Source organism: Syzygium oleosum, unplaced genomic scaffold, assembly GCF_021117445.2.
Source record: "Syzygium oleosum isolate NSW1041296 unplaced genomic scaffold, Sole_v2.1 Sole_v2.10, whole genome shotgun sequence".
Lineage (NCBI taxonomy): Eukaryota > Viridiplantae > Streptophyta > Magnoliopsida > Myrtales > Myrtaceae > Syzygium > Syzygium oleosum.
This window is the reverse complement of record NW_026607494.1, coordinates 2498241-2523167: the sequence shown is the minus strand read 5'-3', so window position 1 is coordinate 2523167 and position 24927 is coordinate 2498241. Positions and strand designations below refer to the sequence as shown.

The 24927-nt window shown below is 40.1% G+C and overlaps 2 protein-coding genes and 1 long non-coding RNA gene across 5 annotated transcripts; 2 read left to right on the top strand and 1 right to left on the bottom strand.

The window, feature by feature from the left end:
* Window positions 1–1105: 1105 nt before the first annotated feature.
* On the top strand, window positions 1106–17855 carry LOC115678649 (uncharacterized). 3 transcript variants are annotated; one of them, XR_008817288.1, is made up of 16 exons: window positions 1106–1603; window positions 3000–3134; window positions 3303–3382; window positions 3527–3610; window positions 4574–4661; window positions 4770–4918; window positions 5074–7078; window positions 9944–10254; window positions 10501–10816; window positions 10914–11069; window positions 11162–11303; window positions 11956–12032; window positions 12680–12819; window positions 15430–15538; window positions 16809–17302; window positions 17712–17855. XR_008817288.1 is itself a non-coding variant. In XM_030602049.2 (15 exons), exons 1-15 carry the CDS (start codon window positions 1433–1435, stop codon window positions 16998–17000), a joined length of 4155 nt encoding a protein of 1384 aa, XP_030457909.2. In that variant the 5' UTR covers window positions 1106–1432; the 3' UTR covers window positions 17001–17308. The 3 variants fall into 3 exon arrangements, 1 of the variants encoding a protein (XP_030457909.2); XM_030602049.2 differs by lacking the exon at window positions 17712–17855 and having other exon boundaries at window positions 16809–17308; XR_008817289.1 differs by lacking the exons at window positions 1106–1603; window positions 3000–3134 and having other exon boundaries at window positions 3326–3382; window positions 4770–4878; window positions 5066–7078.
* A 2010-nt stretch (window positions 17856–19865) lies between these two features.
* On the bottom strand, window positions 19866–21971 carry LOC115678593 (uncharacterized). Its single transcript, XR_008817376.1, has 3 exons — window positions 21521–21971; window positions 21272–21353; window positions 19866–20754 (listed from the first exon to the last, which is right to left on the bottom strand). It is a non-coding gene; the product is annotated as an uncharacterized LOC115678593 (long non-coding RNA).
* Window positions 21972–22707: 736 nt separating this feature from the next.
* On the top strand, window positions 22708–24851 carry LOC115678651 (uncharacterized). The gene has a single exon (XM_030602050.2). The coding sequence runs from the start codon at window positions 22754–22756 to the stop codon at window positions 24521–24523; it is 1770 nt and encodes a 589-aa protein (XP_030457910.2). The 5' UTR covers window positions 22708–22753; the 3' UTR covers window positions 24524–24851.
* The last annotated feature ends 76 nt before the right edge of the window (window positions 24852–24927 follow it).

The window sequence follows — 24927 nt, the reverse complement described above, 5'->3', positions numbered from 1 at the left end:
GTAAGAAGATTTGGCTAGCTGGCAAGGTTAGACTCCTCTTTGAGACAGATATTGCTATTTCATATCCTTATTTGAAACAAGATCCACTTTGGACCTTCTTTTGAGAAAATAAAGGTGCTCCAAGCTTTTCTTTGAAATTTTCTCAAAATCGAATAATCACTTACGGAAAATGAAAGTAGATGATTACTTGATATAGCGATAAAAGAGAAGAATTAGTCAAATTAAATACGTAGCGTTGTATATTAGCCTTTCTTTCCTTTACGTGGGGGTCATTACAAAATTCGTAAGAAGTGAGACAAAAAAAAATTTCAGTTATGTATTAGATGCATGGCTAAGATTTTGTCGTTCTAAATGAGTAAGAAATTTGAAGGAAAGTGGTAGAAAATTGAAGGGAAAAGCTTAGCAAAATTTCACATAATACGATTTTATAAAAAAAATTCTTCCCAACCATGATGGTACTCAAATTTATTACATTGTCGACAATAAATTCATGTAAGGCGAATTTGCCAAACGAGCAATTGGCAAAAGCTCGATAAATCTGAGATGCTCAAACAAGACTCGGCCTACGGCTCAATGAGCTATTATAGAGTGGTAATGGGCGAGACCCAAGGTGTGAGGTGATTGGCGACATCGATGCAGAACGAGAACTCGTCTTCTAAGCCATCTCTCGCGACGAATCAACAATTCGAAGTACTTTTCTCGCGCATTCTTGATAAACGGAGTGAGATCTATTCGGGAAGTAAGAAGTCTCTTTGACATCTCTTCCTCTGCAAACAATTCTCGATGAAAACACGGAGAGATATATGGTTTTTCAACATGCTCAAACAAGTGCATCGCGGTTAATTCAACATCATTGACACCTTCGAATTCGTCACGCGCACATGAAACAATTTAGGAGTCAATTGGCAAAACGCGAAAATATTTAGGGTTCAATTAAAAAAATCGAAAGTTTTTAAGGACTGAATTAGTAAAAGTGCAATAAATATGTGGTTTTTTTTTGGGGACAATTTTCCTTCCACTGCTCCACGTTCTCAGCTGCGTCAGCGCAAAACCAAACCCCAAAGCGCAAAACTTCGCTTTCACATTCACCGATCGCATCCATCCGTCCATCCGTCCATCAAATCCCGCAGCGGTAACGAAAGCCGTGCTTCCCTTCTCCACCTTCGCCTCGCCCTCGAGATCAAATCGAAACCTCCTTCGCTCGCCATCGTTGTTCTCCGGCCTCTCTCTCTCCGGAACCGGAAGCCGGCAAGGAACCGCTTCGATTGACCGAGCCCCCCTTCCGTCGCCGCCGAAGGGTGAAGCAGCAGCAGAAGCAGAAGAAGAAGAAGAAGCAGCGGCAGAAGGAGGAGGAGGGAGCGAGACTAGCCCTAGCCTTCCGGGTCGCCGGAGTTCTCGATCGATTGATTGGATTCCTTGGGGTCGTCGGAAGATGGCGGTGTCGGAGGAAGAGTGCTCGACGGCGAGGTCCGGGGCATCCGCGTCGACGGCGCCGCGCGACACGCACTACCTGGCCAAGTGCGTCGTCCGCGGGAGCGCCGTCCTTCAGGTGGCCCGCGGCCACCTCCGCTCGCCCTCCTCTCGGGACGTCGTTTTCGGCAAGGTTCCTTCTTTTTGCCGCCCCCCTACCCTACCTCCATCTCTCTCTCTCTCTCTCTCTCTCTCTCTCTCTCTCTCTCTCTCTCTCTCTCTCTGCGTGGCGCGCGGCTTCATTATTAGCACGTACGTGCCATTTTACAAATGCGCCTTGCGAATGAAATTGAGCTGCGGGATTTTGGTGTTTCGGAGTTGGATCGAGAGTACGTGAAGTTATGTTCGATTCGCGTGAAGTAGCTTGTATAATTCGGTTCGATTTTGTGCATCGACAATACACTGGACTGGCTAGGTTCATAAATTGCAGCTCTTTATTCTAGACATGTTTGATGCTTATCCACTTTGAAGCATCTGCTATATAAATAAGTTGTTCTGTGGAAATTTCAAGGGTAACGCTGTAGCCTGTAAGGGTCCACGATGTGGAGGTAGTATTTGTTTGGAGATTGCTTGAATGTCACTCTCTTTCGCTACTTGTTCTTGCAATTTGTTTGGTTGGTTCACGAAGAGTTCGGAAATGGAACTGAACAAGGCACTGTAGTGTACTAACTCAGTGTGTTGTCCAGTGATAAACTGACTATCTTTCAGGAAAGATTTAGTGTTGGGACAATAGAAGGAATTGCTCCGCAGGTGGAGCGGAGGTCTCCATCCATCATGTCTCATTGCTGCTGCAGACAATATTTACTTGACATGGGTTGTGTGCTTATCTTCTGTAAAAGCAATTTATGTCTAGTATGATATGACTTGTATGTATTATGTTGTCAGTAAAGTATATACATGATATTCATACGAGAAACCCTAAAAGCAAGTCAGTTGGCATACAGATTGTTTTAAATCTGCGGATTTCGAGTTTTCCATATGAATACATGTTCTGATATTCTTTTTTTTTTCCCACGTATTGCATCTGTCCCTGGAATCCTACTTTTGCATTTAATTTCTCTGGGTTTATTCTTGACAGTTATTTGCATACCGGCCTTCCGTACTTTTGACATGTTTTCAGTATTCCTTTCAAAAGTAATGAATGAAATTGAATTGGTAGGAAAATAAGGAACTTACATTACTTTCAGAATTGTTACCAGCCTAATCAAGCAGGGGATTTCCTTCCTTGGTTGTGGGTGGTAAGCGCAAATGCAGCTCTTTAGTTTCATGGAGCCTGCAGGTTGTTAGGCTGGATTTGCAAAACAAGCTAGGATAAACTATTTTATGGTTCTATTAAAATTACCTGTCACAAAATCTGTCTATCCAATTTTGAGAATATAGGATCCGGCTTCAAATGTGCCCCTTGTCTAATTTGGACATTTCCCGTTTCGCCTGATATCTTCCACATGTTGCGTTTTCAAATGAAGGCAGTTATTTACTCATAATGATATTGTCTCCTCTCATTGTAATCCATGGATATGGTATAACAGGAGACATCCATAGAGCTGGCATTCATTGGCGATGATGGGGTTGTGCAGTCCATCTGCGAGCAGCCTGTGTTTGGTACAATTAAGGATCTTGCAATCATGCCCTGGAATGAGAAGTTTGATGCACATGACATTCAGGTCTATCTATTTATGTACTTTTACACAGCCTTCTTATTGGAGATATTTTCTTATTTCTTATCTTTCATGGCAGAATTTTTTTGGGATGTCATGAATGAAATTTCTTTGGCAAATTACAATGCACACGTCCATCATTCTGAATGTTATTTCTTTTTTAATCTTATGAAGATGAAGGGGAAGGATCTGTTGGTTGTTATATCTGATTCCGGGAAGCTTTCATTTCTCACATTTTGCGGAGAAATGAACAGGTTATTTCATTTCTTCTTTATCTCTTCCCGTATCAAATTCGAGTCTGGAATAGTAGTACGCTTTTATGGCTTGTGTTGTCCTTATTAAGAGAGAGTGACAAGTTGTCTTATCCGGGAACGATGGCAATTTGTTCATTGACTCAGGTTTTTGCCGGTGACAAGTGTGCAACTGTCCAACCCTGGAAACTCAAGAAATCAGCTTGGTAGAATGTTAGCTGTTGATTCAGTGTAAGTTACATGTGTAGTTATGAGATTCAGAAAACACAACTAAATCTGATGATTCCAGTTTGCAAGGGTGATTTTTCTTTGTTTGTGCTTGAGTCATATTTATTTGGCATGTCCATAGAATTGATAGGCTTTTTCCTCTTATTCTGGAGCAAATTACTCCATAATTAGCAGTAATTGAGTTTTATACGTAGAATAGTTTTTGAAGCATTGATTTGTGTCTGTTGAAGCTGAGTCTATGTATGAGGAATAAGTAGGACAATGGAAGTAAAATATGTGATTGGCTTTTTGGAAATGACTAAGCAATTCTTAGCTATATGAACAGTAGGTATTGAGTCGTTAGGATGCGATGTTTCTGCAATCAGTAAATGAGAATGTTTAAAGTTCTTCGCAGTTGCACCAGCTAGAACTATAACTTTTCGTACTTTAGATCATGAGAAAATAGTCTTTGGAGTATGAAAACTACCATTTGGATGATATCAAGAATCATGTCTACAGAGACCAAAGTATTTGGTGTGTCAGATCCTTTAAAATCTTTTGTTGCATTCTCTCCAAACTTACCATGAAGCATACAGGAGCTAACTTTGTGAAACAGGTTAAATGCCTGGGACAATGGCATCTATAGGTTTTGAATGTCATTCTCTATCTATGATTAACAAGGGAATGTCTTTGTTGTGGTTTTATGCAAAGCGTGGAGAGTTCTATGCTACTCCTCACAATATGGAATCCATACAGCAAATGAGTGTCAAGGAGATCAGAACTGATGGTTTAGATATAGGTGTGGCCTGGACATGGCACTATGTTGAAGAAATACCTCCATAGTCATTATCTCCTTCATGTTCACTATCCACTCCTTTTGTCCTAGCTCGTGTACCGACACATGTGCCTGAAAGTCAACTTAAGTAACCTTTATGATTGAGAATTATTTCAAGATCTTACTCCTCCTCTATGCTTTTCTTCGTCCAGAGGTGGTTTTGTAGCTGTTAGTGCATATGAGGACCGATTTGCTCTCTTCTCGGTTTCAGTTTCTGTTGGAAGCTATACTATTGATCAGGTAAAACTATATTTCTTTGTATATGTATCTGGAATAAGCAGTCTGTGAGATCTTTATTCTTATCGATGTTCTCAGTGCCCAATTAATTTCCTTGTGCTGCAATTTCAGAGGATTTTTTATCCCCCTGATAATGGAGACACATTTGCTGGAAGAAGCTTCCAGAAGCCCAATATATGTGGAACTATATGGAGCATGTGTTTTCTATCAAATCAACCAAGTAAGGAGCATGATACTGTATTAGCCATTCTTCTGAATAGGTACGAATTATGAGTATTATGCCTTACTAGGAAACTTGTGTACACATATATTTAATTGTTTACACAGATGTTAGATATATTTTACTTCCTGTTCTAGCTTTGTATTTGTTTTGGTGCTTTAACACCACGACAAACTGATTTTATCAGTTCTTCAGGAGGGGTGCAAGTCTGAATGAGCTGTTGCTATTCGGATGGAATATTAGAGAGCACGACTTGCATTTTATTTCTCAGTACGTTGAAGCTGGACCGTTAGCGCATAGTCTCATTGAAGTTCCTCATCTTCATGGATATGCCTTTTTGATGAGGCTTGGTGATGTTCTCTTGATGGATCTTCGAGATGCTTGCAATCCCTGTTGTGTTTATAGGACAAGTTTGAATTCTTTACCTCCTTCAGTGGAGGAGATTGATGTGGTGGAAGAAACATGTAGTGTACATGACTTCAGCATGGATGATGAAGGGTCCAACGATGCTGCCTGTGCTTTATTGAAGCTGAGGGATCATGACCCCATGTGTATAGATGACGACGATTGCAATGCTAAATCGAGCTCCAGATATGTCTGCTCCTGGAGTTGGGAACCTGGAAACTCCAGCAATCAGAGAATGATATTTTGTGTAGATACAGGAGAACTTTTCATAATTGAAGTTTCATCTGATTTTAATGGACTTAAAGTTAATTTACCTGAATGTCTATATAGAGATCTACCATGCAAGGCTCTTCTGTGGGTAGAAGGTGGATACTTGGCTGCAATTGTTGAGATGGGAGACGGGAAGATCCTGAAATTTGAAAATGGAAAGCTAACATATACAAATCCTATCCAAAGTAATTGTCCTATCTTGGATATGTCACCGGCAGATTTTCGTGATGAAAAACAAGATCAGATGTTTGTTTGTTGTGGAGTGGCACCCGAAGGATCACTCAGAATTATTGGAAGTGGCATCAATGTTGAGAAGCTGTTGAAAACTGCTTCCATTTATCAAGGCATAACTGGTATTTGGACGATGAAGATGAAAGTGACAGACTCTTATCATTCTTTCCTTGTGCTATCATTTGTCGAGGAAACAAGGGTACTATCCGTTGGACTAAGCTTTACAGATGTGACTGATGCAGTCGGTTTCCAGCCTGATGTCTGTACTTCGGCCTCTGGCCTTGTAGGAGATGGTTGGCTAATCCAGATACACCGGAGTGCCGTGAGGCTTTGTTTGCCCACCAAGGCTGCCCACTCAGAAGGTATTCCTTCATCCTCACCAATATGCGCAACTTGGTCTCCTAGTAATGTTGGTATTAGTATGGGTGCAGTGGGACATCACTTTGTTGTGATTTCTACTTCTAATCCTTGCCTTCTAATAGTTCTGGGGATTAAAGTCCTTTCCACATATCAATATGAATTATTTGAAGTGCACCATCTGAGATTTCAAAGTGAAATTTCCTGCATTTCTGTACCTCAGAATTACTTTGATCAAGAGCAGTCCCGTTCCTACGTCAGTGGAATAGATATTAAGCATGCTGAATCTCTTCTTCAAGGTGTTCATATTGGTAATATCATTGTTATTGGCACGCATAGGCCTTCTGTGGAAGTTGTTTCTATCATGCCTGATCAAGGCCTTCGAGTGATTGCATCAGGGACCATATCGTTAACAAGTATCATGGGCACTGTAGTCAGCGGTTGTATCCCCCAGGACGTAAGGCTTGTATTAGTCGACAAGTTATATGTTCTTTCTGGTTTGAGGAATGGAATGCTCCTCCGTTTTGAGTGGCCTACAGCCTCATGGATGAATTCTTCAGAGTTACTATGTCAGAACTCTTCTAGTACTTATTGTGGAAATCCGCGTGCAGCAATTTCAGAGACAAAGGCAAATTATTTCAGCCAAGGAATGTCGACTGGTGCTTCATCTGGGAAATTTGGAGATTGCTTTCCTATTGATCTTCAATTAATAGCCACTCGTCGAATCGGCATAACTCCTGTTTTTCTGGTGCCCTTGAGTGATTCTTTGTATTCGGACATGATTGCTCTCAGTGATAGACCGTGGTTGTTGCAAACAGCAAGGCATAGCCTATCTTTTACGTCGATTTCCTTTCAACCTTCAACTCATGTAACTCCAGTTTGTTCGGCTGAGTGCACCAAGGGAGTTCTATTTGTTGCCGAAAACAGTCTACATTTGGTGAGTATTGATCTTGTTCCTGTTGTTCTGGTGGCTTTATCTTGTTAGATTGCTCTTTATTTTCATTGCGTTTGAAGCTCTTTAGTGTCATTCTAGCGGTTCAGCAGCGCAAGTATCCTCTACGTCAGCCATGACCTCTAATTATCTGCAGTCCTGATTTGTTATTACTTCTTTTTTCAAGTTCTAATTTTATTTTTTTTGGGCTAAGGAGAAATTTGTACTTACAAAAGCATTGGGAACTGTCCTCTCGTATCAGTGATTTATTTGAACTAGATTGATAAGAAAATACATCTAAATGCCCATTCAAAAGATTTAGAAAATCTATATTGATTGCACGTTTATTGCATCACGTCCACTCCCAAAACAATTGGTGTAAAGAATAAAAAAAGTTTAATACGCTTGGAAAGCCCTCCATTCCTCCCTGAATGAAAATACGGATCAGAGTTCTGTATTCTACATTTCCAAACAAACAATTGTTGGGTTCTAGGCAGAGTTGCTGGATAACATAATTTACATTTCACAATCAAGCCCCAATGGAAGCACCGTTCCTTTTGTGCTGTACTAGCGATTTTGACTACTAAATAATCCTTCCTGAACTGTATATTAAGTATCTTTCTTATTTATGATCTGTTTTGATTATTATAATCCTAATCTTAGGCATGTATTTTAGCTACAAATGTCTAACTTTAGTATACAATGGAGTCTTTTAACTGTGCATCAAACATAATGCTGTTGATATAGTCCGAAAAAGAACTGAATATTCGCGTCTTAGTTCAAGTACACGATCTGAGTGAAGGACGTTCCACATTCTGCGTTTCTGTTCCACGTGCCAGAGCGATCCACATCCTAAATAATCTTGCTTGTACGTCCGTGGTGTTCCTTCCAGCTGTTTCCCTGCTATCGAGAAAAGAGCTATCATTGCTGTTTAGCAGGGTAGCAGCTAATGATATTCAGCATTTTTTCGACATGGAAAAAGATCCACTTGCGATTAGAAGTCTTTTTATCTCGACTTCATGAGCTATAAGAATGTTATACATTGCTGCTTCTTAGGTAAAAGACAATAGCACTTTAAGCTGTCTGCCACCCTTAAATGGTCTTCCAAGGATAACTAGCTTTTAACATAGGTTCACTTCCTTGATTAATCAGCTTATGAATATGTTATTTGATTGCTGCCTTTTGTCTGTCAAGTGAAGTTTTTCGCTCAAAAGGCTGAAAGTACTTTTTTCTATGGATCGCTAATTTTTTTGGATTGCAATTTCTATATGATTGAATGAAGTAGCCAAACTCAACCTTCTTTTAGTTCAGGAATTTAGTGAACTTTGTATGGGCAGTTCACTAATATTTTTGGCTATTTCACACATGAATAATAAAGATTAGGAACTTGAAAGGCAAAGCGCACTGTTAAGTGTAAATTGTGATATGGTGAGAGCTCAAAGAAGCTTGTAGTTTAATTAATATATTTTTGAGACAAAACTCCTTCCATACATCACAGCAAATCCCTTTTCTGGGATCAGCAAAATAAGACCCAACCAGGTGAGCAACCCATTTGACAATTCCAGTCTAAAAGAGTATAAGATATATGCAAGCATGCAAACCACTATTCTAGTGGGCCATGAGTTCATTGCCAATCGTTGCGGCTCAAGCATTCTTGAGTGTTTATGTGATCAATTTCCTGGAGTCAGTAGTTATCTTGTAAACCAGTTAATATTATGGGAAGCAACCCTCTTGATGCCGCAAAGTACGGTAATGTAATCTATTTGATGATTAACAGAACTGCCCAAAAACTTTTTCCTACTCTTAAATGAAGATTTCGCCAATCTTGACAAGAATGATAGTTTATAATTGCGATAGATGAATGGTCTGGTTTATCTAGATTTTGTGGTTGGCGAGATAGCTGTAGATGACCCTCTAGTTCTTTCAAATAGACTATGGTAGCTCTGAAAGAGAAAAACATGATGCTTTTTCTTTGCAATTTTACCGAATGATGCAGATTCTCTGCATCAGCATATGCAGATTGCCATTTTTGACTTGAGATCGCACTTTCATTAACTTCCTTCGGTAGTTGTGCCCAATGTTGCCAAGTAGAGTGGAACCTTTTATCAATACTTGCCTGAAGCACATGATGCTATGAAAAAATAAGGTGTGCTCTTTTAGTTGCCCAGAGAGCTCACATTGAAATTACTTAAATGAGGATGCATGCACTCTGACGCTGATGATCTATAATTTCTCACTATGAAATCTACGCAAATTTTTTTGACGTTGTCGGAGTTTATAAACAATTAAGGCATACTTAATTGTCTAACCAAGTGCTTTGTTGGTATTGTCATTGATTACTAAAGGGGTGTACCAAGATAAGAATACTTTCAGGATAGTTTAGTTGTTCATGAAAAGATGACTTTAGATGGAAGTGTATATGAGAAAAACTGGTGTGAACTTGATGCTTAATTTTCAGGTCAAAAGTGCTATCCAATGCCTGGGATATTGTGATTTGAAGATGCTTTTACTGAGGCAATTTCACAGAATAGTGAAAAACTATGACGCAGAACTGTTCACTCGGAATATCTTTATTTCAATTTTTATTTATTTCTTTCTTTTATTCCAAGGCTGCATAGGTGTTGTTAGCAAGCTATTTGTGGGCAGTGCTGATGATGCATCATCCTCATGCTGTTCTATACCTTCCCTTCCCTTAAGGATGGTAGTGATCGTGGACTTCAGAGTTGGTGATGCTTCATGTCATACTTATTGCATTCATTTCTAAAGCCTCACTGTTTCGATCCAAACTCACTTTCTATTAAAGAGGACTGCTGTTGATTCAGTAACATACATTTATTAAGGATATCACCCTAATGTTCCATATTTTGCAAGGTGGAAATGGTGCGTAGCAAGAGGCTTAATGTACAAAAGTTTCAGATTGACGGTACTCCACGAAAGGTCTTGTATCATAGCGATAGCAGGCTACTACTTGTGATGAGGACTGAATTAAGTTCTGTTACATGCACGTCAGACATATGTTGCGTGGATCCTTACAGTGGCTCAGTGTTGTCAACTTTTAAACTTGAACCAGAAGAAACTGGAAAATGCATGGAGTTAGTGAGGGTTGGGAGGGAACAGGTAGTTGTGATTGGGACCAGTCTATCTTCTGGTCCTGCTATAATGCCCAGTGGTGAAGCTGAGAGGTACACTTCTGGCCGATGTCCTACTATATCTCGTAGTATTAAATTTTAATTAGATTTTGTCTCTCGTGAAATAAAGATGCTGTGTCATTTTGAATTTGATTTTGTTTCACTCTTGAATTTATCTCTATTGCCAGTTCATTCAGTACCTGTAATTTTAGAATCTCAAAGATCTACTTGTGGCACTGTTGACACATCCTTCTCTTTTTACTCTGAAGATGTTTATGCTAACTGGATGGTTTTTGACAGTACCAAAGGCCGTCTGATTGTGCTCTGCCTTGAGCAAACGCAGAATTCGTACGGTGGTCCAACAGCATTCTTCAGAAAGACGGGTTCATTTTCTCAACGTAGTTCACCATTTCGTGAGAGTGTTGGATATGCGACCGAGCATCTATCGAGTAGTAGTTTTTGCAGCAGTGAAGATGATATTAATTGTGAGGGAATCAAACTTGAAGAAAGTGAAGTATGGCAGTTACGATTGGCTTATTCAACTATATGGACAGGAATGGTGCTTGCTGTTTGTCCTTATCTGGATCATCTGTTTTTGGCATCAGCTGGCAATACTGTAAACTTCATGACCATATCTTTTGCTTTTTTAGTCCATGAAAGGACAGAATATTTTTGGGCTCTACTGATCATATTGTTGGCGTCTTTTTTTCCAGTTTTATGTATGTGGTTTTATAAATGACAATCCACAAAAGGTGAAAAGGTTTGCTATGGGAAGGACTCGTTTTATGATTACGTCTTTGACGTCGCATTTTACCAGAATTGCTGTTGGTGATTGCCGTGATGGTATTCTTTTCTACTCTTATCATGAGGTCGGTAGCATTTCCTTAGTCCTGGAAACTATATTTTTCCTGATTATTCTTTGGTTCATGAATGTTCATTGGGGAACTTCTTTTGATGCCAGGATGGCAGAAAACTAGAGCAAGATTACTCTGATCCATCCCAAAGATTAGTTGCTGATTGTACTCTTGTGGATGTCGACACAGCTGTTGTTTCAGACAGGAAAGGGAGTATTGCTGTCTTATCATCTCCTGATCGTACAGAAGGTTATTAATTGGTCAACCACTGCACATCGTGATATAACTCTGGATGCTAACTGATGCGAAACTTAGTTACTTTGTCATATGCACTGTATCTGTATAGCTACTGTCTTTGTGATCTGAGCATCTGCAATTAATATCATTAGAAGGCTAATGAAGATAGAAGTATCTTGTTACTTGAATGGAGCATCTGGACAGGTTAGAGAAGTTACTTATGATTCTTATGGAGCCACAGTTTTATAATTTTTACCAACGTTACTATAAAACAATATATCACTTAAGAATTTGCTACCGCCGTTAAAAGTTTAAGGACGACATTGCATGCTGGGCTAAAGTTTAGGGACCGCATTAAACAAATTAAAAGTTCAGGGACCACATTGCACATTTGGCCAAAGTTCAGGGACTATTTGTGTCATTATCCCATTAATGAAAAGGGTTCTTCGAGATAGTATGGTGTTTGTCGAAGAGGGTGAATGTTTGGCCTTGATAGGAGATATATAGCCAGCTCCACTAAATTGAATGAGTGTTTATAGAATTTTCGTTTGGTTATTGTTGTTTGAAGAATAGTTGTTGCTTTGTCTCTGCTGTTGATCCTTTTATGTCCTTGACCTAGTGTGTTTTCCTCTCTTGATTTCTCTCAATTTATTCTCCTTATCAGATAATGCAAGTCCAGAGAGCAACTTGACATTGAGTTGTGCCTATTATATGGGAGAGATTGGGATGAGCGTCAAGAAGGTAATTGTTGTTGTTGGCATGTAGCTGTTGTGCAGAAAGTTTACAAGCTTTCAATTTGTTCAGTTGTCTATACACACTGAGCGAGGAGTGAAGCTTGAGACCTTAATAAAATTGGGTGAATTGCTAGTGTAGGACCTAAGCATTTACTTCTGCTTGTGGAAGGTTTGGATACTTATTTATGACATCCTTATCGAATATAAAACTTGAAAGTAGAACCATTCTAACATTGATAAGATTGGAGCATGATGTTCAATGCAGTTGAGAGCTCAAAATTATTTTATTAAGATTTCATAAGCATACAATCCAAACCTTGAAAGTGAAATCAGGTATGACTTAAGCTTAGGCAAGAAATGACTGAATATTTGAATGAACGAGACTAATTCAATTTTCACTTACTAAAAATTCCTCTTTTAGAGTTGCTAATTTTGTTAGATTATTTCTTTCACTTTTGATTGTTGTTGATAATATTAATTAATTAATGGGTTAATTGTCTGTTCCATTTGGGAGCTTTCTTTTTGGCCGTGTGTTGTTCATCTTATCGCTTGGTGCGCTCTATGGTTGGGCTTAAGTTGTTGCTGGTGATCTATTTCGTATTAGGATGTTATTGTCCACCGTCTCTGATGATCTGAATTAGATTTTATTTGCAGGGATCCTTCTCTTATAAATTCCCATCTGATGATGTGTTGAAGGCATCTGATAACCCAATTTTGAATGTTGACTTGGCCCACAAGATTATCATTGTCAGCACATTACTAGGAAGTATAACAGTCTTTATTCCAATATCAAGGTATGGCTATTTCAGAATTTACTTCCTTTATGTATCTAGCATAGGCAAAGATGTGAGTTAGTATGCAGACCTGCAGCATACATTCAAGCAGATGCTTGTCTTCAATTTGTTTGGAATATTTTTCTGGGGTGCCTTATCTGTTTCATGCAAGGTTGACGATGACCAAGTAGGGAAGAGAATAGCAACTTAAGACTTCTGTTTCCAAATTGTGAAGGCAATGATTTACCGAAAGATGCCAAACCGAGATTCCCCTGAAGTTTGTAAAATAAGTGTAGGAAGCTCTTGGGATATATGAAAGGAGTGAATTTTGTGTCAGAAGCATTAATTTTCTCGAAATTTGCAATACTGATTGGACCTGACGCAATCAATGCTTTTAATTTTGGTTTTGCTCCTTTAAGTCCTAGCTTTCCACATCCTCTCTGCCTGTGGAAGGCTTGGAAACTTATTTAGGACTTGGAGGGTGTACTCTTTAAGTCCAAGAGAAAATTACTTTCGTGCTTTGCCTTCTAATAAATTTATGAAGGCAAGAGCCACCAATTGCAGCTTTACGTGTTGTTTAAATCATGCACTTTGGGAATACCTTAGCTAGTAGGATTAATGTTTGGCTACTCACAGACTGCAACATCATCACCTTATATCAGTGAATTTAGATGATAGAAGGCCTAATAGATATTAGTTCTCTATGTCTTCTATCTTTGACAGTGGCTTGTCATGATTGATTCATGATATGTTTGGTGGTAGGCATATTGAGTTTTTCACTTGAGAATGATCGTTTTGGGTATTTTAACAGTAGAATTAGGTTGCCCCATAAGGCGCTGTATCTACATATGAATTTCTTTGTAGTTGGTGGCTTAGCACAGTAGTTTCTGGCTGAGATTTTCTTTGTGAGGTTAGCACTTTATTGAATCATAATTGGTGGCACAGAAAACTTTTTCATGGTATTTCACATCCTCTTACATCGTAAATTGTTCTCATGAGAAACTTCTAGTGTAAAACCCCCTGCTTTCCTTTAATTCCTGATATGCTGAAGGCCCAATTCAGTTGATTCTGAATCTTCAACAGCTGAGAGAACTCTGAATGATGCACCACCTTCCTTAGGTCTTCTCTTTAGCAACAATCAGTCAATTTAAGATATGCCTCACATCTTGATGACTTCCGATACTGTATATAATTTGCTGGAACCGATATTCAGCCAAGTTACTTTTACCATATATTAATTGGGAACAACCTGCTTTGTCATTGTCAAATTTCTCCATAATATGTGCTAGTGAAGAGGCTTTTGCTGGGGAATTGTATCAGGAGAATTTGTCGAGGTTGAAGATCTGAGGTTTTAAGTATTACAGCACCACAATTAAATTAAGACAGCAGAGGTCTTCTATAGGTTTTGGGATGCCTCTTTTAGTAGTCATGAACAGATCATTTCTGATATGTCAATGCGGCTGTCATGTTGTGGCTATGACATTATTATTTATACATGCAAAAGAAATTTCCAAGTTTCAATTGTGGCGAGTATTGTTCTGTGCTGACAATTGGCATGCTAAATACTGCTTCTGGACTTCTTTGGCTAAGGCGCTATGGGGGACTTTGCTTGCTCTCTCTGAAGAGGGGATGGCTAGGGGATGGCTTTTGATAAACAAGTTAAAGAGAATGAAAGACTAAAGAGGAGAGACCCGTTTGGCTGTAGTTTTATTTTATCTTGTAGATGTGAGAAGTAAAGCACTGCGCAAAAGAGAATGCCTCTAGTGGTGGCACTAGGTTCTGGTGCCCAGAAAAGTCTTATATTGCTCGTATCCCAACCTCATGAAATTCAAGCTCTTTTTATTTATCGGTTCACTTAATTGAAGAATCAGATAATTAAAGAATTTGGAGAATGAAATGAAGAAAAAGACAACCTTGTAAACCTGTTTGATACTGATAAGTTCAACGCACCATGACATTGTCTATGGGTCAGTCCGTATTATGCTTGGCATAATTGCGCTCTTGTTTAGGCATGAAAATCGGTGGAAACCAAAATTTCTAGAAATTCTTCTATGGCTGTAAATCTGACTAATCATCTATTTTATCATATTTATTTGTTCTTTTGTATTTTTTATCAGTAAGAGTATTTCATTAAGAGGCAACAAGGTTATACCTTCCCATGTACAAAAACAATATACAAGATAAGGAGTCCAATAGGTCAATGAAAGCATTTACACCAAGACTCGTGGCATCAACAAGTAAATTCTTGTTTCAGATGTATATGGAGATTTCTTTTTGCTTTCTTCTTTAATATGATTCCTTTGTCACACCATACATCCGTTGGACGAATTTGTTAGAGATTGTTACCAAGCATAGCATGCTTTGTTTTCATGTTTATGCAGCATGTTGCTTTAATGGCGTGTAAGGCTGTTGTGAATGTAATGCATGTTCTGATTGTTGGCATTCTGATAGAGGCATTTGATTGCATCTTGTGTGGGGAAATTGCTTGAATGTAGGAGTTGAATCAAATTTTTGCTCAGACTATCGACGCTCTTTCAATGTGAAAATTGTAGCAGCTTATGAAGCGAATATCTTCTTGTTATTGACTATTATATTGACCTATTGTAATGCTTAAAATTGCCATGCCTGCAGGGAAGAGTATGAACTCCTAGAAGCAGTCCAGGCTAAACTTGCTGTTCATCCATTGACTGCCCCAGTTTTAGGAAATGATCATAATGAGTTCCGTAGTCGTGAAAACCTGGTAAGGACTGATGAACTCCCTTGTTGTGATTTCTGTAGTGCAGATAGGCAATTTTACTTGGAACTATGCAATTACCACTTTTGTTATTATCTCCTTTTTTGTACTTGAGGGTGAATGACATATTTGTCCTTTTCGAATGTCGTGGCAATTAAATACATAACTTCTGCCTTGCTGGACAGATGTGTGTGCATCATCATGATGCCAATTTTACCTCGCATTAGTGGAGCCCTCTGTGGAGTAAAAATTTTGTTTCAGGTTTTCAAGCACATGTGATTTCACAGTTTCATTTTTGTCCTACTTCGAATTAGTAACTTAGTCCTGCTAATTGATCATTTTATTCACAAGTGCTCTCTGTTGTGTAAGAGCAGGCATACATAGTTACTAATGACACCTATCTGAATGAAAAATATCTTCTGTTTAAAGCTAGTATCAGTTTTCAGATAGCTTCTTGGTGTTTGCGGCTTGGGGGCCTGTGCCGCCAGTGAGGCGTACAATTTTGTGAACCTGTGAAGGACCTACCTTTGCTTGAGGCAGAAACCCTTATTGTTGGAAATGATATCCTTCTACTATTCTAAAATCTTCATAAGGCATCCAGACTACCTTGGTAACTTGAACCAGAACAACTTCCATCTATCTCGTTGTCTAATAGCCTAACATTATTGGAGAAAGGGAAGATATAAGTGCACTTTGGGCTGATGGTGCTATTTACCGATGGAGGGGTTTATATGCCATGTGAGTAAAACGAAGAGAATAGCTGTGTCTAACATATCCTTAAGAGAAAATTGGGGAAACACGAAGCATGATAAAGAAATATGGAAGAGTTTCTGTTGTCAGAAGATGACTTGAATCATGCATGGATTGGTGAATTGGTCCAGCTACTACTTGTTGTACACACTAACTCCCTCAATGGAGAGGTGCAGAAGAGTTATATGACACATGGCAAGCGAACTCCGCTTTGGTAACCTTGCTTTAGTGCAATGTAAAGATATCACAAACAGTTGGAAAATTCAGTAATAAGTGAAAAACAATATGATAGAACGTGTGAAATGATACTCTATGCTCTTGCTATAAATCTGGTTTCTTCATAATTTTCAACTCCGTGTTTATTGCTGTGCTGTAAACTCTATGCCGCTCCTTGTCTCCAAGAGAGTTATTGGATTTAGAAAGTTTTTGTGACTGAAAGAAGAGCCTTGGCACAACGATATTATCTGCATTCGTTCCGTCCTTCTTACCTCTGTTCTCAAGGTTGCTCCTAATTCTTTTGTTGAAGGTCGGGGTACCTAAGATTCTAGATGGTGACCTGCTCTCTCAATTTTTGGAGCTTACAAGCATGCAACAGGAGGCAGTACTTTCGCTACCTCTTTGTGCTCCAGAGGTCAAATTGAGTTCAGGACCATTTTCTCCTATTCCGGTCAACCAGGTCGTGCAGCTCCTTGAACGGGTTCATTATGCCTTAAATTAGTCCGCCATTGCAAGTTTCCTTATGTCGAGCTGTGGATACGTATTCGCTGCATGCTTTATCCATGGAAGGATTCTATCAAGTTGCAGAATATGCCGATGGCACCGTGTTTATGGCAGTACAGTTTGCTTTAAGCAATGAAGTGCCATCTGAGATGCCCGAGCATAGCATGGGGAGTTACAAACTCAGATCAAAGACCATATATCACTACTACCTGAGAGTGGAGAATTTTGCTACATTGAAGCTCTGTAAACCCCAATTCTCTAACCAGGAGGATGCTTGGGCCACCAAATTTGCGCAGACAGGTAAAATTCACGGTTCATTCGTTTCACAAGAGCCTTAGAAGTGCAATGGTTTGTACATGTGCAATGGTTTGTACATGTGTGCTGCATATTTGATGACAAAGACCCTTGCTATTTTCTTTCTGGCTACATTACCTTGCCGAATGAATTTACAGAAGCTGAATGGTGATGTATCTGGCAGCAGCCTCTTGAACGAAAGTGCTTAGTCTTGCACATGAAAATGCAATATTTCTTTTTTTGTACAGAAGAGGCATTACCGATTCGAGAGGTCCGATTTTTCTCTGGATGGTACACCCAATAGTGTTTTGCACCGTTCCTGTAGAGCCTAGTGTATGATACTGTTTGTTGTGATTCTTTTGTGCAATGGCTAATCGCTCTCATGAAGTCGCCGGACCGAGTTCGTCTTTCGCAGCAAAAGAATGAAACTGTGCAAATCAGCTAGGTAACCTTGGGAGGATTCACCTTGGAGATTGAGAAGTATTGATTGTATTTGCTACGCATACGGGTAACATTTGCAGTCCAAAATTGCGAGTTAAAGAATGTTTCCTTTGTTTAAGTTTTTGCGAGTGATTTAGTCATATGATTATGCACTGCGTTTTGTTACTCCATCTCTGTTCAGTTTCCTTTGCATGGAACTTCTAACTTTTCTTTGACTTTAAATTTCAAAAATTGTACTGTAATGATTGAATTTATGCACAAATCTAAAAACCAATATCCAGACATTTTGAATGATTCCAAGCGTTTCTTGTTAAACGAAAAGCAAAATGTAAATGGTAAAGATAAGTCTGCACAGTTAACTAATATATCTGTATGATGTATGAAGTTCGAAAGTACTCGCTCGTTTTACTTAAAGGATGTTAACAAATCTTCTTGTGATGTTCCCTCTTTATTTTGAACGGTGTTTTCATTTAAAATTTTCTTTCAAATGTTCATGCCCTTTGTCACATATTTATGTTACACATATGCATTAATCTTCCTTACCAACTTATGTTGCATGCCATTAGTAATTACTTTTGATTAATGGAGATAATTATGTGGATTTTGCATGTAGCCATCACGGCTTTTACTCTTTTAACTTTTCCAGAAAAAATCTACTTTTGATCAGCCGTTTATTAAAACTCAGACACAACAAATCTAATTGTTGATCACTCGATTCTCATTACAATTTATCTTCCATCAATTCGAAATGCCACTTAAACCCTTGGGATCGATATCATTTACATTTACCAATTCATAATACTCCTGGTACTCCTTTAATAATACGCCAAGCTCGCGCTTAATCAAGCCACGTGGCACGACCACATGAGACTAACGCCTGATGCGCTTCTCTTATTTTTCTTCTACCATCCCATGGTGGATGTGAAGAGCTAACAATTCGGTTACAATATACATTCACGCAATCGCATCAAAACAAGTAGTGGAGAGAATTTAAAGGGATCACTTTCAAAAATTGAGGTCCTAATGTAGTTCATGTATGAAACCTTTTACTTTGTAAACCAGCAGCCTGGAATAAGGACATAGCTGTCTATCAACAGCTTGAACTGTGGCAATGGCGCAACCCAAGCGATGCAGGGTTTTAGAGATTCCAACGCAGCGCATAAAGCGGAGATTTCCTCTTGCCTCACAGCTTGAGATGAAATCGTCCTTCTTGTAACTACTAGCATCGCCGCGAGAACTTCGTTCTGATCTTTAAGCTGTCAGAAGAGCAGGAAGTATCGCTGTCAGCAACCGCTAAAGAGTGTTAAGAAGTATCGCTCTAAGCAACTACCAGTCATTCAGTCACCTCATCATACTTTCTATCACTGTAAAATGACGGAAAATCATCACATTGCCAAAGAAAACGTGTAAAATATGCTGATAAGTGCAACGTAGAGTTTTGACTAACCAGCTCGACGACTGAGGCAAGCTCCTCCACGGCTTTGGTGGAATGGAATATCAGTTGGTGCAGCAACCAACCCGCAGTCAAATTTTCAGTTCTCAAGAAAATTTAGATCAAGAGCCCTTCCCTCCCATGTGAACAAATGCTGAAGCAACTTGACTTCTTCAGCATCCATGCTCTCCCTTGACTTCAAATGTCGAATGCGAGAGGGCGAAATAGATTAATCAATTGATTTTTATGAGAAGTCTTGTAGACCTTAACCTTTTCCATAAATTTGTTACGTGATTCTTCTTCGAATGGCGAGGATGTTCTGAGTGTCTTTGCATGTTTATCTCTGGTACAGTGGACATGCGATGATGCTTTTATATGCTTTGCCCTGAAGAAATGGTAGAGAAATGCGAATAAGAAAGCACACACGGCATCCACACACCCGCACAGCACACATCTTCTGAGACAGGATACGTAAATGAAGAATCAGAACTTAATACTCATGGCGTAAATTTTATAACTTGTAGATATTGCATTTATGCATCTGTTTCAACTAGTTGAATGAAAAAGAAACTTATCACTTCATGGATAGATTGCTTCTGGTAGATACACCTCGGAACTCAGATAAATGTGTCAGAGAAAGCTAGAACTTCCTGATTCAATTTCTTTTTTCTCATTGTATTCCTAATGAACATTGCCATCAGAATAAAAACATACCCTGCCCTATATGAGTTTGACTTCTAACTTCCATCCTGGCACCAAACCTGAGGGTTGACAGCGTTTCTGACACATTTGAAGGGCTGGGTGAACAACAATATAGTAATGCCATTTAAGAGTTCCCTCCCTGTGAGACGAACTCACTGTTTATGTTTTGAATACATGCTAGCAGGATAATGGAAGGGCTAATGTTGGGCAGTCTCACAAGAGAATCTTGCAAAATCCGAGTAAGTTTGGAGTTGCGATACAGAATGTGAGTTCCTTTTCCGTTTGGACCACGTGTTGAGGCATGTGCTACATTTCCAAGTGCTGACAGGGACTCATTGATAGTTTTAGCTTCTTCAAGAACCCTGCCCTCTGCTCCTGTTTTCTCAACTTTCTCAGAGCCAGCCAGTTCCCAGAGAATTAGTTTTCCATATGTTCTGGCCACACTCAAGACATGAAATTTTATACAAGAAAGGAAAACATTACCAAGAAATCGCAATCGCATGAGAGACCAACCATACCTAGTCTGTTTGGTTGATTCTTGGTGCACCGAGAAATATAAATACAATGGCTTCTGCAGCTGCCCACATTCATTTCTGTTTCAGCTTAAAGTTTGAAACTGTATGCATAATTAGGGAAGGTGGCAGATATTATAAAAGAAAGCTCTGATCTGGCTATGCAAGATGAAGAACAAATACAAGCCAAAAAGGAAAGGAGAAAGGATGCGAGTCTCTCCAACTGCTCTGTTGCATATACCACTCTGGGGTTCAGAGGATAGAACTAGAAGATCAACTCACAGGGAATATTGGAACACAGTCAAATGAAAAGGAGCTTGTATCTTACAGATAAAGCTTCGTAATGCTTCAGCAGTGTCTGACAGAGATATCTGGAGGGAAGGTGAAAAACATCAAGGTGGTCTCACAGAAAGAAAGCATAAGACGATATGTAAGTATAGGCGGTTTTAACTTAATAAGCTATCCAGTTTTGTTCATACTACAAACGATAGGTAATTTATGTTAGTCCAGCAGCAAACGAATTTCTAGTTGTTCCGCTAGTGGTATTGTTGGAACACCGTGTGAGTCCAATGGGCAAAATAAAATCGTTTTTTTCTGGAGAAATTTTGTGAATGTGTGTGATGCAGGTAAGCATCTGAAGATGCATGCTCCTTCAGGGCCACTGCACATAAAAAAATGGTCACTTATAAAGGCACTGATTTATCAATCAAGGAAGAAGAATCTGGAAAGATTGAACTCAGGACCGTGATTTTGATTGATATCTCTAGAATCTCCAGATTCTTCTTCCTTGATTGATAAATCGGTGCCTTCAACTTATACAGCCTAACTATATACTCTCTGCTTATCAGTGGATCGAAAGCAGTCGCGTGAGCCGGTGAATAACATCACCTCTGTAACTTCAGGTAACGATATTCCTTGTGATATGGTCTCTTTAATCTGTATGTTGTCCTTTGAAAGATCCAAAATGTCCCTGGAAGAAGAAAATTAATAATGTCCATGAGGTTTTATTTATATAACTTCCTGGGATTCTTGGATGAGATTCGAAAGCATGACATACAGCTTGCAATCAATAAAAAACAAGGAAGAAGTCATTTTCTCAACATGAATGGCATATAATGCAGTCATGGCAATCTATACCTTACTTGCTCCATGTAGATCTCTACCCGAAAAACCTGGAAAACGTTAAAATTAGAGCATTGCATCAATAATTAAGTGAAGCACCGGGTAGCAACTCATGTAGCCGCACCGTGGACAATTTGATTGTATACTTGATAGAATTAGCTGAAGTGATTTCTCTGAAAATCCCATCAACCGCTCTTGCAAGGAGACCCTTTCTCGGCATCGTCACAATTGACGATGCTCGGTCCCTGATTCATTAACATTGTTACTGAACTGGTAGATATCAATACCCATCTACTAACACTATTCGGGTGACAGACCGATCACCCGCGATGCTATACGCCTTTCCAGCTCCGGCTCGTTCCAGAAATAAATAGAGCTCGTTGTTAGAAAAGAGGAAAAAGATCGGTAAACTCTATTCAGCATATCCAGAAAATACGTTGTGTAAATTATCATACAATGCAGTTCCAGTTCTGCAACCATTTGAACTATGATTTTAACATCTAGATAGAACAAGGGACAGGGATGCGATGCAAAATGTCAAAATGGAAAACTTCGGAAGAATTCCGAACCCGAATTGCTCGGAATAGAACAACCAACAATTGGCAACTTCAGATCCATACACACCCTTTTTCAACTTGATCAAGCAAAAAGAGGTTGTTTTTCATCCTACCAATCGCTAGACATTGAGATAACCAGGGCTTTAATTAATCAAAACCAGCGCGATCTCAGCCAATGCGAGAGGAGAATTCACGAAATCTCACTCGAAAGTACGAGTTCCACAACTCGATGTAATCAGCAAGAACAACTTAAATTAACCGCAACCCTCATAGGCAGGCCCGGCGAAGCCCGGGCCGAACATGGCGGAAAGACCATGGTTGATATTAGAGGAAATATTAAGGAGAACCGTATAGTTGACGCACACATATTTTGAAACGCTACTTTAATATCGACTATGTCTGCAATGCCCTAACCATGTTACTACGTACTTACTAGAGAAACGGTTTCAAAACATGTGCGTGAACCGTACGTTCTCTAGTAAATATATAATAATAAATATATCAATTTGAGATTTTTAATCTAAAATGTGTCAGTTTAGAATTTTTCGTGATATTAACCCTATTTAAGAAAATGGTTGAGAGAAGCTCTTCTTCTGTCATCCTAAGGCGGCAAAGGCCGCAAACGACTCTCATAAAGGACTCTCTGTTTTGTCGTCCCCTCCTAGCCAAAGCAAACATCACTCTGCTCCAAATGCTGAACCAAGACCTGCTCTGCCTCTCCTTCTCTAGAACCCTGAACCCCCTGTTCCCTCCTCCCCTTCGCCTCCCATGCTCCAGCCCCATCTCCAAGAAGACCCTGTTCCTCAAACCAGAGCCCCGGTCACAGAGATCCCTCTGCCTCGGCCTCTGCTCGCCCCAGTCGCCCCGCCGCCGCGATGCCCGGGCGTTCGCGGGCAGGAGCAAGAAGAAGGGCGGAGGCCCGTCGCCAGGCCGCATCGAGGGCGGCGCCGATATGCGGCGGGAGGCGAAGCGGAACGCCCGGTGGAGGAGCCGGAAGCTCGCCGAGTCCGTCTTCTACCGCCTCAAGAAGCCCAGCAAGAACCACGCCGACAACTTCTCCGAGGAAGAGCTGCAAGTGATCGGCCAGGGATATGATAGGATGGTCAGGTTCATGGAGAAGGACGACCCCAGTCTGCGGCACCCGCACGATTGGTACAAGTACGGCGAATTCGGGCCGTATTCCTGGAGAGGGGTCGTGGTGGGTGACCCGATACGAGGGAGGTTTTCGGACGAGCGCGTGACCATCATTAGCGAGGTCCGAGATCACGAGGAGTGGGAGAAGATTGAGCAGTTTGACATGGCGGCGGATTTTGGCAAGAGGATGAAGGAAATGGATAAGAGTGTGGGGTTTAGGTACTTTTGGGTGTTCGTGAGACACCCGAAGTGGAGGCTTAGGGAATCGCCATGGCAACAGTGGACTTTGGTGGCCGAGGTAGTGTTGGAAGCCGGGAAACAGAGATTGGATAAGTGGAACTTGATGGGTAGGCTTGGGAATACGGCTCGGAACTTGATTACCCGGTGTGCTGCATGGATGAGGCCCGATATAATCTATGTTAAGAGACCAGTATATCAATGTAGGTTTGAGCCTCAGGACGATTTCTTCCGGTTGCTGATGCCTTTCCTTGATCCCAGGACAGAGAGGGACTTTCTTTTCGAGGTGAAAAATGGCGATGGGACGGTCGAACTGTGTACTTATTTCAATGGCTTGTGCAAGATTCTCAGGGCGAGTCCCAAGGCCTTTGTAGATGATGTGGTTAAGGCTTATGAGAAGTCGAGTGACGAGAAGAAAAATGAGTGTTTGGAGTTCTTGCTGACAAATCATCCTGCTGAGTTGTTGCATCCATATACAAAGGAGTGGAAAGCTAAGTTGGAGGAGATGGAATTGGGTTGTGATGCTCCTGACGATGAAGATGAATGGAGTGGTAGTAAAAGTGACAATGAGATTGTAGATTGGATAGAGGATGATGGGAGTGGTGATAGCGCTGATGATGACGATGAGGAGGAGGAGGAGGAGGAAGGTGATCGTGATGATACAGTGATGGAGTTGGAAGATGGTGGAGATGATGAATCGGGTATAGAAGAAGACAACTCCAACGAAGAAGAGGATGAGAAGTATTGGCAAGAGGAATTTAATAAGGCAGTGAACAACTCCGAACGAATGGAAAAGTTAGTGAAGCGGAGCGTTGAAGTAACAACGGAACTCTATAAGAAGCAATTGAAGGAAATGAAAGATGGAGATGAAACCGCAATGAGAGGCGCAAGAACAAAAGTCAGTCCAGAAGAATGGAAGATAGCTGGTATCGGCCCTTGGAGGAAGAGAATTAGGAAGAGCAAGATTCCTCCAGAACTATTTCTGCGATCAGCAGTTCGGCCGTTTACTTACAGGAATCTCGTGAAAGAAGTTGTTCTGACTAGGCATGCCATTTTAGATGGTGATATTGGAACAGAAAAGCCTGAATAGGTTGTTTGACATTGGGATAATAGCTTTTGCGCACCTCCTGCAAAATAAGGAATACCTTATACGTTAGATATAAGGTACCGAGAGATATTTTGAGGGAAATCTTATGTTGATACAAAATGAGGTTCTAGCGAGTGGCATGATGTAGTATAGGTGTTATTTTGACTTATATTTGTGTTTTAATTCTGTTTGATATTTATCCTTTTTGAAGCCTTTGGCTATAATTTAAGTTGTTCTGTAGAATTCAAAGGGCAACACTGTAGCCATATGGGTCCGCAATGTGGAGGTAGTATTTATTTGGAGATTGCTTGAATGTCACTCTCTTTTGCTACTTGCTCTTGCAATTTGTTTGGTTGGTTCATGAAGAGGTCCAAAGTGGAACTGAACAAGGCACTGCAGTGTACTAA